Below are 20303 nucleotides of genomic sequence, written 5' to 3'. Positions count from 1 at the left end.
CGAGCCAGGGCGCCTCGCCAGAGGCGCGGAAGGAAATCCTGTGGATTAGCTATTGATTAAAAGACGGGAAGTCGATAGTTGTCTCAGCGAAGGCAGGAGGTGCCACCGGGTGGGTGCCAGAGGCGCCTCTGCGTAACCTGCTTACAGGCATAAATGTCCCGAGAAGGGAAACGGAGAGCAAGGGCAAGAAATCCCAGGAAGAAGCAAATTCAAGGTAATAACTGAGGCACCTTAAAAGGCCCTTGTAATGCTAAGTGGGCAATAAAGTGAATGGAAACCCACCCTAACTATACATATATGTAAATCAAGAAGTGCGTGTTTTGTCTTTTAGGAAAGATTTTTAGAGGGTAGATATTTCTGTGAAATTGTCATGATGGGCAGCTGTCAAAAAGACAAACAGAAAGTTACAAACTGGGAGAGCACTAAAGAACAAGACAGAAGATCACCCCTTGAGCAGTCCAGCAGGCTACGGTTTCAGGGCTGCGTGCAGTCCTGGTTCCCTCCATCACGGAAAGCAGGTTGTGAAATTAGAAAAAGCAGGCTGGGCACAATGAGAGATCTGGAATGGTTTCAGAATAAAGGAAGACCAAATAGCCTAGGACTTGGGTCATCTGTTGAAGCGGTGCACTAACATCTCAATTTCTTTTTTTTTTTTAGAATGATAATAAAGGAAAAGAAAAGAGTTCATGAGGAACCTGTACAGAAGAAGAAAAAGGTGAAAAGTAGTTGGAGCCGAACTACCATTAAAATTGAGAAAGATGTTCAAACTGTCATTAAAACTGAGGATGATGACCACCTTGAGATAAAAACAAAGGTAAGGAAAGAGGAAAATGTAAACGAAGATGAATGTTTAGCCCAACTGGAAACAAAGAAGAGGAAGAAGAAGAAAAAGAAAGCTGGTTCTGAATTACGGAAAGGAGCACATTCAGAAAGCTTTGTGAATGCAGGCGGCCATCTGGATTCAGAACTTCAAGGAGATTCAGGGGAACAAATTAAAATTCCAAAAAAGAATAAGAAAGAAGCCCAATGTCATTCCTCCTTATCACTGAAGAATAATCACAGTAGTGATGTGGAGCTTTCAAATCATGATACAGATGGTATCAAGGAAAATGGATTCGCTTTTAAAAAAAGCAGAAAGAATACTGCTTTGAATTTGGAACTGGATGGTGAAGTACCTAAGAAAAAAAAGAAGAGAGGCATTTTTCCTTTTTCACTGGAGGACATTCAGGACAGCAAACCTAAACAGTCTGAACAAGTTTCTAAAAAACCACACAAATATATTTCACAAGAAGCATCTTTTATGGGTGAAAACCATGGAACAGGTATTATCCAGGGTGATGGGGAGAGTTACTTGAGAAGAAAGAAGAGGAAGAAAAAGAAGGGTAAGTCCAGCCCCTTTTTACCACTCGCAGATAATCAGGACAACATCTGTGGAGTTCCTGGTAGCCCTGCTGCATTAAGGGACTTCAGGAAAAGGCAAAGAAAGCATTTCCAGGAGCTTACACTGGCAGCTAGAGAGGAAGAGGACACCACCGAGAACTCCAGAAGTATCAGAAACACCAAGAGGAAGAAGAGAAGCAAAGATGTTTCTTCTTTAATATGTGAAGATAATCGAGACTGCAGTCACAGAGTTCCTGATAAGCATCTCGCAGCACAGCAAGAAGTTGAGCCTGAGGAAGAAAAACTTTCTGGAAAAAAAAGCAGGAAGAGTATCAAGGATGATGCTGAAGTTACCAAGAAGAAGAAGATGATTCAGGAAGAGAAGAAGGAAATAACATATTCAAAAGTTTCTTTAAACAACAGTAGTGTATCTAAAACCCAAAGAAAAACGCTACTAGAAAGCAATAAAAAGAACAAAGCGAGCAAAATGAAGCGAGCTGAATGTGTCACAGGGGATGCTCTAGATGGGGTATTATGCAATAATAATCATATGCTCTGTGACAGAAAAAGGAAAAAAAGAAAAAAAGCAGCACCACAGGACTCTGCTGAAGAACCAGGTTCAAAAGCAAATACAAAAAGGATCAAAAGAGAAGTCGTGGGAAATGAGGCACTGGTAAGCTGTAAAGACGAGGGCATCTTTGCACCCTCCTGCTAAGGCACTGAAAGCTTTTTAGGTCGACAGTTTCCTATTTTGGGGGCTGTTCTGCCTGTTCAGACCCTTAGGTTACATTTAGGTCAACAGGGGCCTCCTCCGCGCTGTGAGAGCAGCATCAGCTGATCTGATTTCCATGTGCAATAGCTGAGAACATGGGAAAGCATTTTTTAACGCCTGCTGCTGTAGTCATCGAGGGTTTCAGTTGTGAAAACATTAGTATTGCAACTAACAGCAAGTACTGGCACAAAACAAAACTAGTATGTACAGTCCTCTCTCCCTCCTTCAGCTGGGCTTAGCAAAGTGGCAACCCTCCTATAAACAGGATTTTAATCCCATGTCATTTCACCTGAGGTGGTTGGTGAACATTGGCAGCATCAGCACATCTAACTGTGTGAGACTTTTCCTCAGGCTTTTGCTGCTGTTAATGCTGGATTTGCGTAATTTTAGAAATAAGGGAGGAATCGAGTCCAAACCTGTTAACTAACTTGGACAAAACTTCAGAGAACATCCCAAGAATCATAAATGTAGACTAGGCCTGGAACACCAATGTATAAATTCTAGTAGAAAAATACTAGGGATCACCCTAAACACAAATTGTTAATTAAAAAACCATATCTATGCAAGAATAAAATAGATGTAAGCGCTGTGTAAATTATAACTGAAAGTAACTGCAGTTGTCTCCAGACTGTTAAAGAAAATCCCATCCCAGCTCTTGCCATACTGTCACTAATGAGGGGAAACTAACGTGGAGAGGAACCAACGGAAGACTTGAAATACAGCGATTTCTTTTTTTCCCCCCAAAAAATTAGGCTATTAAGGTCTAGTTTTTTGCTTTTTCTTTTTTTTTTATCTGACTAGGGCCACATTTTAAAGCTATTTAAGTGCCTGAAGTTAGTAGCTACATGCCTAACCTCTGTTCTCATTGAGAATCTGTGAGATGCTCAGACACTCAGCAGGTATCTATCTGTATTTTTAGCTGCTTAATCAACTTTAAAACAGCTCATTGCTAGTCACTAGGAGCTTGCTTTTATTTTCATAGGTAATGGGAAACTGCACTCCAGTTGTTTCCTGTCAAGAAATTTGAAAGCTTGGCTTGTTCAGAAGTCCAGCACTAGTTGATAAAGACTAGAAGACTTGAAGACTTTTGTAAACTTGGGGCAGTTTACAGAAATACCAGGTGTAGCATTAGCTGCCTCTCAAGCACACTTCACGCTTTGCTGTGCTTTGTTACACACTCATATACGCAGTTTCTTGTTCTGTGGAAGCCTGGCAGCTTTCTTGTGTCCAGTGCTAAGAATTAAATACAGATTTATATAAGCAGGTTCTTCATGGAGACCCAAATACAGGCTTTTTCCACAGAGGTTTGCGTCGGGAGGATGTGTGTACTTACCAGTCATTAGGTGAGCAGACGTTTGGAGCTTTTTACTTAGATTTTTCCTTTGACCTTTCAAAGGACAAGATGGTTTTATTGCTTGGGTGTATTTTCTAGTTAAATTGACATTGAGTTTTTGAGGCATTACTTGAATTTCTGCAGCTGCTCACGTTCTGTGGAGGCAGGATAAGCCCAACAATGACAAGTAAACTTGCATGACCAATTATAAAGGAAAACCCAGCAAATACCTTGCAAACAATTGAGGAGAAGGGTGTAGGGCGATGCATGTTTTTTGTCTTTCTTGTATTCAGCTCTGCCCTTCAATAATAAAAAGTACTTGAGAGAAATTCTCCTGAAGATTGAGAAGTCTGGGTAAATCACTTCCAGAGAAATCTAGTTCCTGCCAGGCCAAAAGACATGCTGTAATAAATGGCTGATAATGTCAGTTTTGCAGGTAGCTGTTCCACAGTCCTGTAACTTTTCTAGTCTGCAGTATTTCACACAGGTCAGCCACATGCCGTAAATTAGCAGGGGTGGGGGCACACTCTTTTTCGACTGCCACTTCACCTTCCAGCTAAAAAAACCCAAGTATGTTGCAGCTGTTCGCAGAATCCAGTCACCACAGTTTTCCTGCTTGTCCTAATAGATCTGAAAAGTCAGTACCAGGCCATCTAGAAGTAAACTGGGGTGGGGTTTTTTGGTATGGTTTTCTTTTTTCTTTTCATCAGAGAAAACGAGCTCTCCTTATTGCAGACAGTGGTCTCACATTTTTAATGGTGCATGTACTCGTGTGTGTGTGAAATCAGTGTATAAAAGGTAGCCTTGGAAAACATTCATGTAAATTATTTGTGGCTTTAAATAAAACTGTAAAGCCTCAAAAAAGTAACAGCAGCTTCTGCTGACAGAAGTATGTTACAAATCTTTTCCTTGTCTTAGTGTTCCACAGCTACTTCATGCTTCGATTGTTACGGTAGGTGTAGCAATAGATCTTCCTCTGGGCCACCTTTTCCAGGCTGGACTAAAGCTTATGGCTCTAATTTACCAGTACGCTGGACTTAGTAGTGCTGCTCCACTGGATGCCCCAAAATGTTATCCTTATTACAGACAGATTTGGAAAAGGCAGGCTGGGGGCAGTGGTCTAGAAACTCCAGTCAGTGGGGCCAAGAGCTAAAGGGCTGCGCTTTGCAGAAGAATTACCAGGATCTGGCTGCTTGTGGACTCTGCCACTGATCTATCTCCTGCCCATCCATTCCTGCCGGAGCTGCTCTGTCTCTTCACATCAGCTCCCGGTTCTTCACCCTAGAGATGGGGAACTAACATGCTGTTTGCTGCCACTGTAGGATACACTTGTGTTGCCTCTCCCTGTGCTCTTTCCAGACCAGAAGCTCCTTGGGGACCATCATCTACTCTGCGTTTGTACGAGACGGAGCACAGTGCAGCTGCCTCTCAGTTGTTGGGTTGTTTGGTTTGGGTTTTTTTAAATTGCTAGCAGGATCAACATGCCTCAAGCTTGTCCTATGCCTTCAGAATGGCCTTTATCGTGCCACCAATTCTGATTGGTTTTTTTAACTTCCACTCTGTCCCCCATTTCAAGTATAAATTTAAAGTTTTATGAAATGGTTTAATTTGAAATGACACTGTCTGCAAATGTTACTGTATGTGCCAGTGATGTTGGCAGTTCCATTTTAATGTGGAAATTTAAAAAAATCCCTCATCCTCTTTGTGAAGAAAAGGATCTCTTCCTTGGGGAGAAAGTCTCTCCATAAAATACACAGGTTTAATTGGCACTTCTAGCTTAGATCTATTTCTTCTTGCCCCAGAACAGTACTATTGCGTTGCTTAGTGGTTTTTTGTGGTCAGAGCTGTGTAAATTCTAATTAACCAGAATAGATAAAAATACTCATACAAGCTTTTTCCTGTTTTACAGGAACATCTGGATGATGTAACCATTGTGCAGGAAAAAAAAGGAAACTGTGATGAAGTTAATATAGACAAGGTACACTCTGGCTTAATTGTGTAAGATTTAAAGCAAGTTAGCGTTTAATGTATGTATAGAATTTGGAACAGAACCCCTGCTTTGTTGCTCCTCTGTGCCAAGACTTTCCTAAATAGAGCTCTGCTTGAAATGTGCTTTACCTTCCATGGGGCGAGTCTGAAATACGCAGCTGCAGTCAACGTCCGAAGCGTCTAAGTAGCTTATTAGGTTAAATACAGGTTTCTTTGCCTCTCATCGGTGTTGGCAGTTTGAGCGCACCCGTTACCTGCAGTTAGAAGATTAAACATACCTGATACAGCAAAATGTTCATTTCAAATACCACTAGAAAATATCACAGTTCTTGTGTTGCGTAGAAGGATCACATGCAACTTTGTAATTACCTTTGCAAAATCCTGAAGATACTAATTACTTTATTCTTATCTCTTCATTGTGTCATTTAACACACTGAAGACAGCGTCTTATGCTGTTTTTTCTGCACGCCAGGTGAGGCGGCAGGCTCTGCAAGAAGAAATCGATAGAGAATCTGGCAAAACTAAGGTTTGCAGTCCCAAAGCAGAACGGGTATGTATGAACTGAGACAGTGATGTGATGGAAATACTGCGTCCCAAAGCAAGATCCTGAAAAAAGCCCTGCACTTGTTTTTGTATGTGTCTCGGGTCCAGGCTTGGCGTAAGTTTTCTGACTGTAAATCTCAGGTCATGCTATAGAACAAGTTAGTACAATCCCAGGAGAGTGACCAGTGAACTCCACAGCACCTGGTGTTGTACAGTGCTTTAATTCTCATCATCAGTCCTCAAAAGCAGCATTTTCTCTGGTTCCTCTGGAGAACGAGTCATGACAAATTGCTACAGAAGACTTTCTGCTGACTGTGCTGCTTCTGCCTTGTACTCAGCCTGCTCCGGACAGGTTTACAGGAAGGCAGTGGAAGCTGTTGCAGTAGTTTTAGCAGGGTAAAAAGATTCAGAGGAGATAAAGCTTTGCTAGTAATTCAGGGTTCTTGGTTGTTTTGCACGACCTGCCATTATGCCTAGGAAGTTGGAATATACCTCAGATAAATGCCAGAAGCAACCCCTGAAGGTTTTTACGTGGCAGGAGGCAGACTGCAATAGCTTTGGAGCTGCAACTGTCTAATAGTCTCTGAAGTCATTGAGAAAAGTGTCACCCTTGGCAGGGGATGTCAGCTCTTTGGTGCTGATCTGTCTCTGTTGTGTCGTATGCAGATGAATAGATGCAATGAAAACTAATTCATCAGCTTCACAAACACTGAGCTGGAAATGCTGCAGCAGGAGCTATGCGTAGCGCCTGCCAGCAATTCACTTCAAAAAATTACAGGGTTTGACAAGCCATAATTATTTTTGCATCTGTGTGGCTGTCTCCCGTTCCAAAGGGAGGACATACATTTATGTCTCTGTCACAGACCTGGGCTTTACAGAAACTTGTCTTTGAGCACGACAAAAATACTGAAATATTATGGTTAGCTTTCTTTTAATGGCAGGTATTCTGGCCTGGGATAGGCAATGATACTCCAGCTTTGCATTTTTTAAACTTAAAAATCCTGCTACAGTTGGCCTGCAATATTGTGTAGCATGCTGTGTGTCATGGTGGCTGTCTAGTGGAGAATGACTGTTTCATGCAAGCTTCAACTGTTCAATTGGAAGGATTTCAGGCTTACATAAGCACACCACTAGTCTCATTTTTTCCCTTTGATGTAGCCAGCTCAGTCTATTTAATTAATGATGAAACATTCTTCCATTTAATATCACCCCCAACTTTAAAGATAAAATTGGGAGTAGCTCTCCTGCCAAAAATAGTAATGAGTGCATGGCTCCTAGCTATAGCTCAGGAGTCAAGTGAGACCCTCAGATAATGCAGCTTGTTATTGGCCAAAAGTTCCCAAACTTTGCAAATCACATGATGTATCTTGGGTTATCCACAAATGGCTGAATTCTGATTTTACTTGGCTATATTCTCGGAAAGGAGCCAGTATATGCAGAGAAAATAAAAATCCTGGAGGAGTGAACTAGTTCAAAGAATACAGTGAAAGGCAAACACAGCAAATAAAGAGAATAGAGCAAACTGTGAGGGAGGGGAGGCTCACCGAGTACTATATTTAGTCCTCTTGGCTAAGAGCGTGCCCGCAGTTTCGCACCCTTGCAACATGTACGAAGTGACAGAGTGAAAGAGGATTAAGTCTGACAGTTGTCTGAACAGAAGAGAAATGATGGGGCAATGTCTGGCTCTTTGAGCTAGGTAAATATTATCCAGAGAGCAGAAAAGCCGAGATTCCTAAAGACAGAGGGAAAGGAGATTCTGAAAGTGCATTAAACCCCGTCTGCAGGTTAAGTGAACTGAAATGCCAATGAACTCATGTGGGCTTACATCATTCTTCTGTCGTGTTCTCGAGGTACTGCCTGCGGAAGGACTGCTTCCCAGCTTGGTCAGCCCTTCGCGTTTCTGTAGCTAGTTCTGTTCTCACACTACCCAGCAGAAATTATATTCCTTGGTCTTGGTAGCATTTAATTCTAGCACTAACCTTGTTTTGCTTTGCAGGATACAAAGTTCGGCCAGTGGAGTACAGCTGCTTTCCAAAGTCCTGAGCGAGGAATGAAGTTTTTTAGACTGATGGGTGGTTTTAAAAAGGGCTCTGTGCCTATCCAAAATCTCTCCACAACTACAAACCAACCGAATATGGCTCTGAACAGGGAAGGGGAGGAGAAGTTACAGCAGGCTCTGAAGATGGAGTTCGATAAAGCAATGGACTTGAAAAAACATAGAGGAACTGGTCTTGGATTTCAGCCTGCTGCAACCAAGAAAGTGTACATAGACAAATATACAACTAGATCTATAAAATTTGAAGATTAAAACTCTGAAGTAATAAAAGGAATGAAAGTTCAACAGGCAGATTCCTTTTTACTTTCCACATCTTTTTACTTGAAATAAAATATAAACTGTTTAAGAAATTTGACTTGAGGCACTTCTAGTACATGTTTTCAACCGCATACTCCAGATTATGTGGAGCTGGGTTCTCACATCAGCTAACAGTAAGTTTTTGTAACATTTCCAATGTTTTCTACGAGGCAAGAGATGGCCTTCTTCAAAGACTGAAGGTATGTGGGCAGTGCCTGCCACAAGGCGAAACTTAGTTCATTTTTATAAAATGCCGGTTTCATGAACTTACTTCTAGCTACATCTTAGTGATTCAGAAGGATTTTAGTGTTCTGTCAGATCCTCACATTTTTCCACCGAGTGGTACAAAGTGATGGCGTTTTACTTCGAAGAAAGTAGGCATGCCTACAAATTTGATGAGAGGAGACTTTTAACTCAAAGTAGTTTCTTAAATATTAGTGTCTTCGTTATAATCATGAAGAGCATTGAACATCCTCTGGATTTTAACTATGCTCTGGCACTTGGATCAAATGAAGGTCAGTGCCTTCTGGATAACAGCACCAAATATATGGGTCTAGACTTCCTAAATTTGGAAAGCAAGGTAATTCTGATAATGTGCTTACGGGGGTCATCACACACCAACGTGAATGAAATTTCTAACCTCTGGATTTTCAGACACTTCCACTGGCTTCCTCATAAGTGTACAAAACAGGAGACTGCATTGTGTATGTAGTTTCCAGAATTCAAGAGTCCAAAGCACTGGTCTGTGTCGACATCACAAAAACATAGTGAAAAACTGTCACGTACTTTATTACTGGCTGTGCCAGTGGGGGACAGTGCTGTTAAGTTTTAGTGTAGCTCTGGTTTTTAAGCAGGACAAGCCTGTCACCTCTTACGTACGTGCCTGCTCCAGCGTAACAGTGTCTGACTTGCAGGAGAACTCCAGCCTTCCACAATTAGGTTACTGTCTCTACTTACCCAGCTCTCTGTTTTTCTGCCGAATCACTCCTTTTCGATAAGATCACGCCAACTCCTTTTTGATAAGATTATGCCATCTGACTACTAAATTTCTTGCTCTTTTAGCATGACCTCACTTTCCACAGTAGTCTTCTCCAGTAGACTGACCTACCTGAAAGTGGCTGCCTCCAGCAGAAAATACACTTAACAAAACAGCAGTTAGTTCCAGCACATTCTGGGCAGCTCCTGAGGGAAAGTGAAAATTTTGCAGAGGTTCCAGCTTAAGGGGGTTGCCATGAAGCCACTCCCATATTTGGGAAGAGAAAGCAATGCTGAACCACCTCCTGCAGGGAGGAAACCATTGCCTTCAGAGTGTCATTAAAACCACCACTACCTCAGGGAGAATCTGTTCTGCACCAATGCTCTCCAGCTCAGGGACTGGCTGCAGCCAGCCCTTCTAGGCTTCTGCTGCTGCTTTACTTCAGGTAGCGGAGGTTCTGCTTTCTCATTTAAGATAAATGTTGAATTCAGGCCCTCAACTACTTGCCTGAGTTAAAATAAAGGAACAGGTAGGAAAATGTCAACTAGCAACTTCATTTAGGAGGAGAGGGACAGCATGTACAGCGTTCTGCTGCAGAGCTCGCACTGCCACTGAGGAAGATGCTAAAGGTGGTGCTAGTCCTAGCCTTGCACTGCCACAAGGACTCGTTCCCATGTAGAACAGCATAATCTATACCAGTGCATTGCTCAGCTGTAGCTTTGTGGATGGCCTGGCACCTTGCCCTTCATAACAGTGCACACATGACAATGACATTGTTTGAAAAACAAGAGACCTGGGGAAAAAGATGAGCTTTTATCAAGCAGACAAACTTGGTCTGGCCTCTATATCTGCTATATACAGAAGGAGGAGGAGGTCTGTAATAAGTAGAGTGCTTCAGCTAAAATTAATTTTGCTCTAACATGGAAGTAAGCCAAAGCAGTTTATTAGTGGTTGCGTTAGCTCCTCAGCTAGATGTTTAGAGTTTGCTCCTGACAACTAACTTGAGCTTTCTGCCTGTCATGGAGCTATTTTTGCACTAATAAATAGCAGTAGTAAAACTCTGGGAGAAGTTCCTATGGCAGTCTTGCATCAGTAGGGAAACCAAAGTTACACTGTGCTCAAAAGCTAAAGGCAAAAATTGGTGCCTGTGTGGGGAAGAGGCATGGGGGGGACATTTGTAAGCCTGCTGTGAAAGTTTCCATTTTACAGGATCTGAAACAACTCTGCACTGGGTTTAGAGCAGTTCTGTTGCCTCCAGAGGGCAACTTCTGCCATACCACAGCTGCTTAGTGCCACCCACTTGGCCGTTGAGAGAGCTCAGAGTTTAACCCCACTTACCCAGTTCGTTGTTTACATTTCCAAGCCCAACAGGAAGCATCATCTATGTGCTCCTGAGAGTTGTTTTGTGCAGCTGCAGCAAGAAGGAAAGTTAAATTACAGTGGAACATGGCAACATATGCAGTACTATCATTTCATTATCTGTAATTAATATAAACAGAATTCTTTAAGTAAAATCAGTATAACTAAAATAGTCCTGTACTGAAGGTTTGGTATCAAGTTGATACCACTTCCTAATTATCTTGTATTCCTGCAGTTTTACTCAGCTTACATATATAGTCTGTACCAGGACCAAAGGGTCCTAGTTCAGTTCTTTACAACCTTAACACAAAATACGTATTTTAGATGTACTCTGCTTCAGTAACCACTGAGGAGATGAAAAACATGCAACAGGAACAGTTTAATCATTTGGGTGGTATTTATTACCAGCTCACTAAGTGAAATAGAGGGTTCTAGCGAAACTGATTGCTTTGTTCAGCCTTAACAAAATAAATCATTTTTGTGCAAAGATGTATCTTAATATCCACATAAGGATTTAAAAGCTCATTAAAATACTTACTCCTAAGCAAAAGCAGCAATAGATGCAAGATCTCAACGTGGTTCCGTACCATGGGACAGAAGTGGCGAGAGTGAAGTTTTCTTAGGTGTAGTAGCAGCAGCACATCTCACTAAATTCCACAAGGGCAAGGTGATAAATTCATATACACAAACTCCCCCAGAACAAACAGGTGGAACGCACAGAGTTTTATTCAATGACAGTGTACTTTGTGAATATAGAGTACTTGCATACATTTCCATTTTCCTTTGCAGACAACATTTAAAAGATTCCTTCCATTTTACAAAACACCAACGGAACAAAAATGGAAGCATAAACATGTCTGTGAAAACGTACTGTAGAAATCAGAACAGGAACACCTCGGCCATTTTTCTCTTCCACTGGAACTGACCTAACAAATGCTGGCAGCATCCCAAAGCAGAAGGGCGACTTAGTAGGATTATTACACTGAAATGCTGCTTTCTACAGAGGAGAAAGAGTATTCTGCAAGTGGGATGAAGTTTGGAGGCTGTGAATTGATCCGTGCAGATTATCTTCTGCCTTTGTTGCTAAAATGACAACAGATTAGATTTTGAAATGCTTTTGCAACCACAGAGGTTCAAAAAACCCTTTGCTGAATCTAAGTCAGCATTTAAAATAAGAATATAGTGGCAAAACTGGAAACAGAAATTCAGGTTAAATTATTGCACTCAGAACAGTTTTACCTTTACCTGTGTCCAAGTAAATCTGTCACACTAAGTAAAATAAAAATACACTGAAATCCGCCAGTCAGAATCTAGATCCGTGAATGTTGGCCGTGGCTACATGCTCTCTCGTACAGACTGACTGCCTGGAAAACAGGCGTTCATCAGGTCCTGGACTGCAGAGGAAGCCGAAGGGCCAAGTCTGTGAAATGACTCAGTTCAGGTTGTTTGCTTCGCCTCTTGATGTATTCGAGTGTGTTCACCTAGTATGAGAAGATACATATTTTTAGATTTTTTTTGCCTTATGTCATAGGCCATCATTTAATCTATGTGAAGGTGTTTTAATAGACACTCTGATGATTTTTCCTAAATTTCACTGGCTACATGAGCACTTGCATTTCTTACTCCAGATTTTGCTATCACGTATATCTTCCTTACTGGCTCCAGAATGCTGCTTTCCAAGCTTACACCACGCAGTTCCTCCACTAAATAAAAATGCTGTATTTCTCCTAAGGAGAGTTTTCTGTACTGAGAACAAATTACAGCACCCAAGATTTCCAAGTTCCATAATGTGTGAAATACATTTACAAGTGCTAGAAGAACACAGAGCACTTGAAATAACCTGCTTATTCATTAAGAAGTATCTTAAAAATATTTTTAAGTATTTTTTTTTAAGCTCATTGAATCACTTTTTTTAAAGAGAGGAACTTGTAGAAGATAATAGGCTTATGCAAATCAAGAAACTGGTACCTTTTCCCAAATGAGGAACTGAAAAAGATCTCCAAGAACTAAAATTTCTCTGCATTATCCTTTTTTCTTACCGTAGTCTTGGTGTCAGCAAAGCCGTGTTTCTGAGCAAGATTCCAGAGATTGACTGCCAGCTGGTTTAGTTTGTTGTTTCGTAGATCCCCATGAGCTAGAATAGTGTTAAAGAAATAGAGTGCCAGCTGGCTCTGTCGCTTTAGGGTCTGTAATGAAAAAATATGAAATATTCCTATATTACAGTATAGTCATCCCAAAATATGCAGCATAACCTCGCCAGGTTATACTCACTTTGTAATCCACAGCAATCATTACAGACACAAGAACATGGGCATAGTATTCAAAATGCAGTAAGTAGTGAATGAACCTAAGCTGCTGTAAATAAAACAACTGCACAAGACTCCTACAGCTCATACCGCTTTGGCACAGCACCGGAGCTCTGACACACGCTTAACTCAAGACTCCCTACAGCTGCACAGAAATCACCCTCCCACCAACCAAGCTTGCACTTATATCACCATAGCTATATATGCTGGGCTTTTTCTTTTTTTAGAGGGACCACTATCACCAATCTGGATTAATGCAACTTCAGGCTTTTTCCAGCAGTCTATTCTGCTTTTACCTATTTAACCAAACGTTTTCCCCCGCCATTCTTTCACTGAAGCTTTAGAGATACCAATGTATTTGCAGCTACTTCCCCTAACACTGCGGAGAAGGGGCCTTGAGGAGGACCCCTGATTCACTGCAATCTACCAGGGAGGAGCACCCAGCCCTTCAGCCTCTGTGGAGGAGTTCTGGGGCACAGACAGTCCTGCACTAAGCTTACAGGGTCCTACCACCCTGATCTGGGGCAAGCGGAAAACAAATAATTAAAATGCTACTGCAGGTTCTGCCTATTCCTACCAAATACGTTTCCAAAGGCTAAAAGGATGAATTATTACTGGATGCATCCGAGACCTCGCAGCTGCTTTGCAGCTGCCCTTTGTGTTTTGCTCAAGAGAGACCACTCATAAAAGCACAGCTCCATCTTACACAGAACCCACAGCAGCAGGCTAGCAGTTAAAACAAAACTGTCAGCTGAGCACCTCGATTAATGAACTTACTAAACACTTCAGCCCTCTCGGCTCAATACACGCCAGGGGGCTGGTACACAGCATTCAGAAACGAAGCTGCAGGAAGAATGAGGCAGAGATTGGGGTGTGAGGAGTGCAGTGATCTCTGACTTGTGCTCTCCTGACAGGATACGAATGCAGCCAGGCAGCCCCTGCCCTCTCCCTAAGGGACTGAAAGTAAATTAACTTCCCTTCTCGCTGTCAGCAGAAGAGAGGTCAGGCGCTATTAATCTAAGAAATGGCACACACTGAGCTGTCAATCTTTCAGATAAACACAGAAAAAGAGAAAGCCGTGCCGGTAAAGAACTGGCTGAGTTGAAAAGAGGACATGACATGCCTCAAACTAAAAGCATCAGGCTGCTACTGTACGTGACGCACACGATACATTTGTACATGCAGAAAAAATCTGACACATCAGAAACCATGCATGCCCACACATGCATATGCAATGCCCATTGCTGCTTGAGGCCCTAGAAGTTCTGTAAGCACATGAAACTACCAAATGACAGCTCATCCCGTAACGGATCTACATCAGCAATTTCCATCCCAACAGCTCCAAAACCTGTTTAGAGGCTAAAACTGCAACCATCACTCGGAGCACTGGACTGCACTTCCTACCAGACAGAGGAATAAAATTAATCAGCCTAGTCCAGTAGAAGGAACACAAAGAGCAGAAATACAACTCAAAATGACAATAAAAGGGAAAGTAGTTTTAAATGCTTAAATCTTACTGTAATATTTCTCTTGTAGGACTAACATCCTTTGGGGAAAAGCAGGTACAGGGTACAGCCAGCTAGTCCCTGTTTTGCCACATTATTCACAAGCCTGCCACATCACCATGTATCCCGCATTAACAAAATAACCTGCATCACCTCTTAATTTTTTTCCCATTGACCATCTAATTCCTGTGTGTCTTCTGCTGAATACAAACTTCAAAGAGGTTCCTGGAAATTGCTTGGAGGTTTTGTCAGAAGAAGTGGGACAGTTAGGTTACCGGGCAGAACGCAAAGGCAGCAGGGCTCCAGTCTGAATACCCACGAGCGAGGTTTTCCAGGCAGTATCAATGCAAATACAAACCCCATTCTTTAAAATAAGGATGATATTTTTGACTAATCTGAAACATATGTACTTCAAAAAGGATCATACTTCAAAAAAGTTCTAGAAACAATAAAAAAGCTGGAAGAATGAGAGCACAGTAACGCTCATTGTTTTGGGGTAGGTATAACAGCCAGGGTTTGGCATCTAGTCACCAGTTACAGAATGCAAAGTGGAGAGAGAGGCAGGCTCAGGTATGCAGTAAATCCCAGCACGTCTGAGAACGAACAAGAACAGTCAGATAAGGCTTCGCATGATGAGGAATACGAATGTGTGTGTAATGTGGCACCGACCTCCGGCCCAGGGGAGGTATTTATGCCAGCCTGCTGCCAGGCCTGCTGACCTAACCGCGATGGAATTGTGGGTGGCACTCCAACCCACAGGATGCATTCACAGGCAGCAAGCAGGAAGCAAGCTCAGCTATTTGGCAACCACACACATCATGGGACTAGCAATTCCCTCACCAAAAACAGTTGCCAGCTTTCTAGGCAGCACATTTTCCATAACATTTGGAATAATGCTGTTGACAATGAAACAAAGAACAAACTGCATCATCCCAGAACGGAACTCCCTCCACTGAAGTGCAAAGCAACGTCCACGTTTCACACAGCGTAACAGAAAAAAATAGGGTCTTTCATATAACAGATCAAGTAATGTTGTATTTCACAAAATTCTGGCTGGCAATTCAAATATTCGTTCCTGTCTTTCAGTGACTTTTGCCAGACATCTACGTCATAAGGATACCTTGAGCCTTCCGTTAGAAAAGCATTTGTGCGTGTAGATACGTTGTTCCTCTGAAGGTGTGTCTAGCCTGCTGCTGCTCCTGCGCACAGCTTTGAAATAACTGGCTCTGACACTTGGTAACAGTCCATCTGTGGCAGCAGAGCTCAGCGGGACCTGTAAGGCTCCTCCAAGGTACTAAACATGTCAGTCTAGGCCAAGTCTCCATGCTGATACAGCATCTGCTGGCTAGTAGTACCTCAACTACCTAGCCTGAAATTAATTCCAGCACTATTGCGATGCTGGTGGTTACATCCTTGTGATCCTAATCAAGGTATTCCTAAAGAGAGCCATGACAGGCAGCCTTGGCTTTCCTTAAAAGTTCTCACATGAATCCTTTGGGAACTTTGTAACATCTGTTAGTCCACTGGAAAAGATCATGAGCTGCACAGGGCAAGCAGGTCCTCAGCTCTCTCATTACACAACTGTCCTAACACTGGTAAATGAAGCAGGTAGCACCAACAGCAGCTGGTACAAGTTTATTTAGAATTAAAGGAAATAATGATTTGAGAAAATACCAAGAACCAAGCTGCAGCTGGCTGCTCATGTACCACACAAGAGGATATATATCTCCTATTTCACCACTCCTCTAGCACACTGACACGGTCAGAAGAGAAAATGCTTTCTTTTGGATTCAACCCTTGAAAAGAACAATCCAGAACCTCCTTCTAGAGTACTCAGAGTCTCAGAGACAGCTTCTGCTGGCTCAGGGTGCAGTAAACACACCTCTAGTCCTAGGTCTCTACTAGCACTGCGGTAGGCTCATCTCTATTTCAAAGTCCTTCATGTATTTTTAAAGCTTTCAGTATCGATAGTGCTGCTCTCATCAGTTTGATTTCCCTCTAAAATTACTCCAACAAAGATGTGCTCCATGTGGAACCTGAGGTTCCTGGAGGATCAGACCATACTTTCCAAAGCCCTACTCACCAATCCTGCTGTCGATCACTAGCAGAATCCCCATGTGTTTATTTTGGTTTCCACCATTTACCAAATATCTTACAAACATGCAGAAGCAGTGTTGCCAGTTGAACTATTTCTGGTCTTTAACCTCCACCAGCATGTCCGAGTGTAATGCTAATGTGTAATGTAACGGTATGTAATGCCAATGGTGTAACAGAAGGATTAACCTGGGAGTTAGGACTCTCCAAGACAAAGAAGGGGCATTGATATGCACCCACCAGCCACAGTTCTGCATTGCAACGCGCCCCTCTTCTTGCTGAGCCACCAGCAGGAAACTGCAAGCCTGCCAGAACAGGCACCTCCACCACCCGCAGTATCTTCTGACAACTGCAGCAGGTAAATTCTCTTGCTTCCCTCTTCCCAAAGAGGAACATCTTGTTTAACCACCTTTGGAAAATCTTGGCCAAGGACACATTCTTCAGGATTAGCAACCTCTTCTCAATTTAAAACATGCTCACACACAAACAGAGAATGTTTCTAGTTCAGTATTCAAAAACAGGTAAAATCAAGTAAGTTTATATAAAATTAAAAATCAGATGTGTTGAAAGGAGAGGCCTCAAGAGCATACACAGAAATTACTTCCTATCGCTCCAGTTCTGATACTTACTATAAAAATCCAGTATGTATTATACGGTACATGGGAAGACTGCCATCCTAACATGGGACTGCCGAGGACACGCTACCACGCTCTTAAAGTTTTGGATCAAAATTCGTGTTTGAATAAAACATACTCCATCCGGACATTTATCCCTGAGTAGTGAGAGGCAAGGTATTTACATTTCTAAGAAACCTGGAGCATAAGATTAGTCTTCCACCCACACAAAGGCCAAGAGGATTCACTGGTACATGCTCTAATGACCAGAAACAGCTTGAACTTTACAGAACTGTCCAGAACTGTAATTTTCCATTCCAAGTCTGTCACATAAATGAAGCATTCTCTAATACTGTGGAAAGACCACGCTGTGTTAACATAAGATGCATCGTTCTCTTCCAAATTGCCATTTTGGTGAATGCATTTTATTGTGAGAAAAAATTGTTTTACTTCATCGCTTTTGAAGGAAATGAAGCAATAAAAATGCAGAATCATCAGAGGCTAGTTCATTTAAGTGAGCAGCCAAGATGAAGAAAAATAAAAGGTCACCAAGACTGAAGAAATCCAAATACCACAGTAATTTTATGATCAGTTCTACTTTAGCACAAATAGAGGTCTCTGACAACAGTCTCATTGACTTTATTTCTTCAGCCACAACAGCTCCTCAAAAAACTATTCGTTCCTACAAAACAATTTTTATCTAAACCTCTCAAGCACTTTTACTCAATGAAGCAAAATAAATGCTCCCCCTCTGTAAATAAGGATGGACAGAGAAGTAAATCCAAGGCTGCAGAGGCGAAGGTAGGGCAAGGACCTATATCCATGCTGCTTAGCTTTAAATCCAGTTCCCTATGCAACAACTGCTTCAGTGAACAAACACAGGATCTCAGTTCTCAAAGTATTAAGCTTTAAAGCGGGGGGGGCGGGGAGGGCACAGAAAAAGCTCCTTTCAGAATCCATTGCCACCCACATAGTCCACATAGGAGTCAGATGCAAAAAGTCCTTTATATACAACCCACGGTCCTGAAAACTGTTAAAAATCTCCTTCAAATACCTGCTTGGACATTCTTAGCTGTGCAAAACGATTGTTTTCTGCTGTTGGTGTTCTGAAAAAGACCTGCACATCACCTGCTGGTGGTGTGTACAACGATGTTGAGGAATTCAAACAAAGCACTTATTCATTTTAGATCTCTACAATTGCTCAAAGGAAGAATAATCAGGATAACAAAAGCAGGGAAAAGGCTGAACTTAGCACAGTGTCCTCCAAACGTATCACTTAACACATTCTGTATTGGCAAACACTACAGGCTACTGTGCAAAGAGGCTATCTAAAAAATTCCATCAAATTCCTCATCCCCGGCTCTCCCGTTTCAGCCTACAAGCCACAGGATTTCTGTCAGTAGACAGCAGTTTAGGAAGAGGCGATTAGGAAGTTTCAGAGGGGTTCAGTCTCAGAAATAGGTACATTAGCAGCACAGCAAGTTCTCATTATTTCAGCAAAACAGAAAACATCACCTGCCTTTCACATACAATCCATTAAGCTGTATTTGAACCCTTAGAGCCTCTGAACTCCAATCAAGAAATCCAATAAGCTGCCTAGAGTCGTCTTTATTTTACATTGAACAAATATAACCCTGTAGTACAGCGTAAAGCCAAAACACCTTGCCCCCCACTTTGGGCCTCCCTCCTGACTTCATCCTAGTGTCTGGGATCTGAAACTCCTCCTGATGAAAGGTGGTTTCCATTGTATTTTACCCCGTAACAGACTACCCGTGAATTCTCACTTCGCCCATTACAAAATTGGAGGCTGTTAACTTAGCTGGCAAGAAAACGGAGTTGATTTACAGAGAGAGAAAGTTGACAGGCAGGAGGAAACAACAGGAAGGATGGACATGGAGCAGATTTCACACATAACTATACTGCAGTCAAAGGACTGACTCTGGCACTGTCTCCAGTTCTCTGTCTCAGACCAGTAACTGCAATACCAGCACTATGGAGCTCGTTAGCCAGAAAGACTCTCATAAGAAAAAAAAGTTATCCCACACTGAGAATCGTATTTCCCTAACGAGACTGTACAAGGACTCAAGCTGGTAAATTTAAAGCTAACTCTAACATCACTACGCTGCTCTGCAATCATCACTCCGTACTGCAGCAGAATCACAGCCTTTGCTGCTCCACCACAGCCGGTACCACAGGTACACCAGCACAGCTTCCACTGCTCGTCACTGCTATCAGACTGCTGGAGCACAGCGTACAGCTAGGCAGGTAACTTCAGTCTGCATCTTAAAAATGGGTGATAATTGTTACCTGATCTCTTTCGCATCATTAGGTCTCTCCACCACAAGCCTGCCTACATGATTGACTCACTTTTTAAACAAATAAAGTTACTTAATTTCCTCTTGTAAGGTTCCTGGAGCTTTCTAAAAGACCAATGCCTGGTCAAGAAGATGGTCCGTTTATTCAACTCCAAAGCAATTCTGGTTTTGTGTTGAATCAAGATGAGCAAGAACATACCTCTTCTTTTCCAAGGGTTTTCAGATGATCCAGGATCTGTGCTATCACTGTTTCACACAGTTTATTAATTTCAGCCAGGAACTTGGAGTCTCCACCATACAGGGTATCATTGGAATCAACTGCAGAGATGAATTCAAGCTTAGGTCTGCCTGAAGAGCTATGCATTTTTTGCTACTAAAAACACCAGCGATTTATAGAAGACCAGATTCGCAAGTTATAAAATGACCCTCCTCCATGAAACACCAACAGAATAATCTCCAGTGCCTGCCACTTGGTTGCCTACTGTGTCCTCTGGAGTTTAGGAGCAAAACACTGAAAAGAATCTTTTAGCTTAAAGCCAGTCCTGTATTCCTGGATGCAGCCAGGTTCAAAAATGTCTGCTAGACTATAATGCAAAGCGACATATACTGTCAATTTTCACTTAGTCCACAGAGACAGACTCCCTGCTCCCATCAGTCTAGCAGAGTATGGCCACCACCTTCAACGGCAACAGGACCGAGCCAAACAGTTTATGTTTTAACTTAGTGGAAACAAGATTTTCAAAGGAGACCACTTTTTTTTTTTT

At 42.1% G+C, this 20303-nt stretch overlaps 2 protein-coding genes across 2 annotated transcripts in view; one reads left to right on the top strand and one right to left on the bottom strand.

Moving 5' to 3' along the window:
• The first annotated feature begins 658 nt into the window (after nucleotides 1-658).
• On the top strand, nucleotides 659-8325 carry KNOP1 (lysine-rich nucleolar protein 1). The gene is made up of 4 exons (XM_010137579.1): nucleotides 659-2053; nucleotides 5395-5463; nucleotides 5947-6024; nucleotides 8014-8325. Exons 1-4 carry the CDS (start codon nucleotides 659-661, stop codon nucleotides 8323-8325), a joined length of 1854 nt encoding a protein of 617 aa, XP_010135881.1.
• Nucleotides 8326-11915: 3590 nt separating this feature from the next.
• LOC104494713 (UPF0505 protein C16orf62-like) overlaps nucleotides 11916-20303 on the bottom strand; it is a gene marked incomplete at its 5' end in the record, with an annotated part of 30310 nt that continues 21922 nt past the window's right edge. Inside the window, 3 exons of the mRNA XM_010137577.1 lie at nucleotides 11916-12186; nucleotides 12745-12891; nucleotides 19739-19857. Of these exons, the coding sequence (XP_010135879.1) occupies nucleotides 12088-12186; nucleotides 12745-12891; nucleotides 19739-19857 (365 nt within the window). The remainder of the gene's footprint in view (nucleotides 12187-12744; nucleotides 12892-19738; nucleotides 19858-20303) is intronic.

The sequence above is a fragment of the Buceros rhinoceros genome, unplaced genomic scaffold (assembly GCF_000710305.1).
Source record: "Buceros rhinoceros silvestris isolate BGI_N320 unplaced genomic scaffold, ASM71030v1 scaffold13246, whole genome shotgun sequence".
Lineage (NCBI taxonomy): Eukaryota > Metazoa > Chordata > Aves > Bucerotiformes > Bucerotidae > Buceros > Buceros rhinoceros.
Note: the sequence above shows the minus strand (reverse complement) of the source record. Positions and strands in the feature narration are given on the sequence as shown.

Excerpts from the sequence above, each read along its gene's own strand:
- KNOP1 (XM_010137579.1), top strand. The coding sequence starts at position 659 with ATGATAATAAAGGAAAAGAAAAGAGTTCATGAGGAACCTGTACAGAAG. Across the intron at positions 2,054-5,394 it reads TCGTGGGAAATGAGGCACTG|GAACATCTGGATGATGTAAC; the intron begins GTAAGCTGTAAA and ends CCTGTTTTACAG. Across the intron at positions 6,025-8,013 it reads GCAGTCCCAAAGCAGAACGG|GATACAAAGTTCGGCCAGTG; the intron begins GTATGTATGAAC and ends TTTGCTTTGCAG.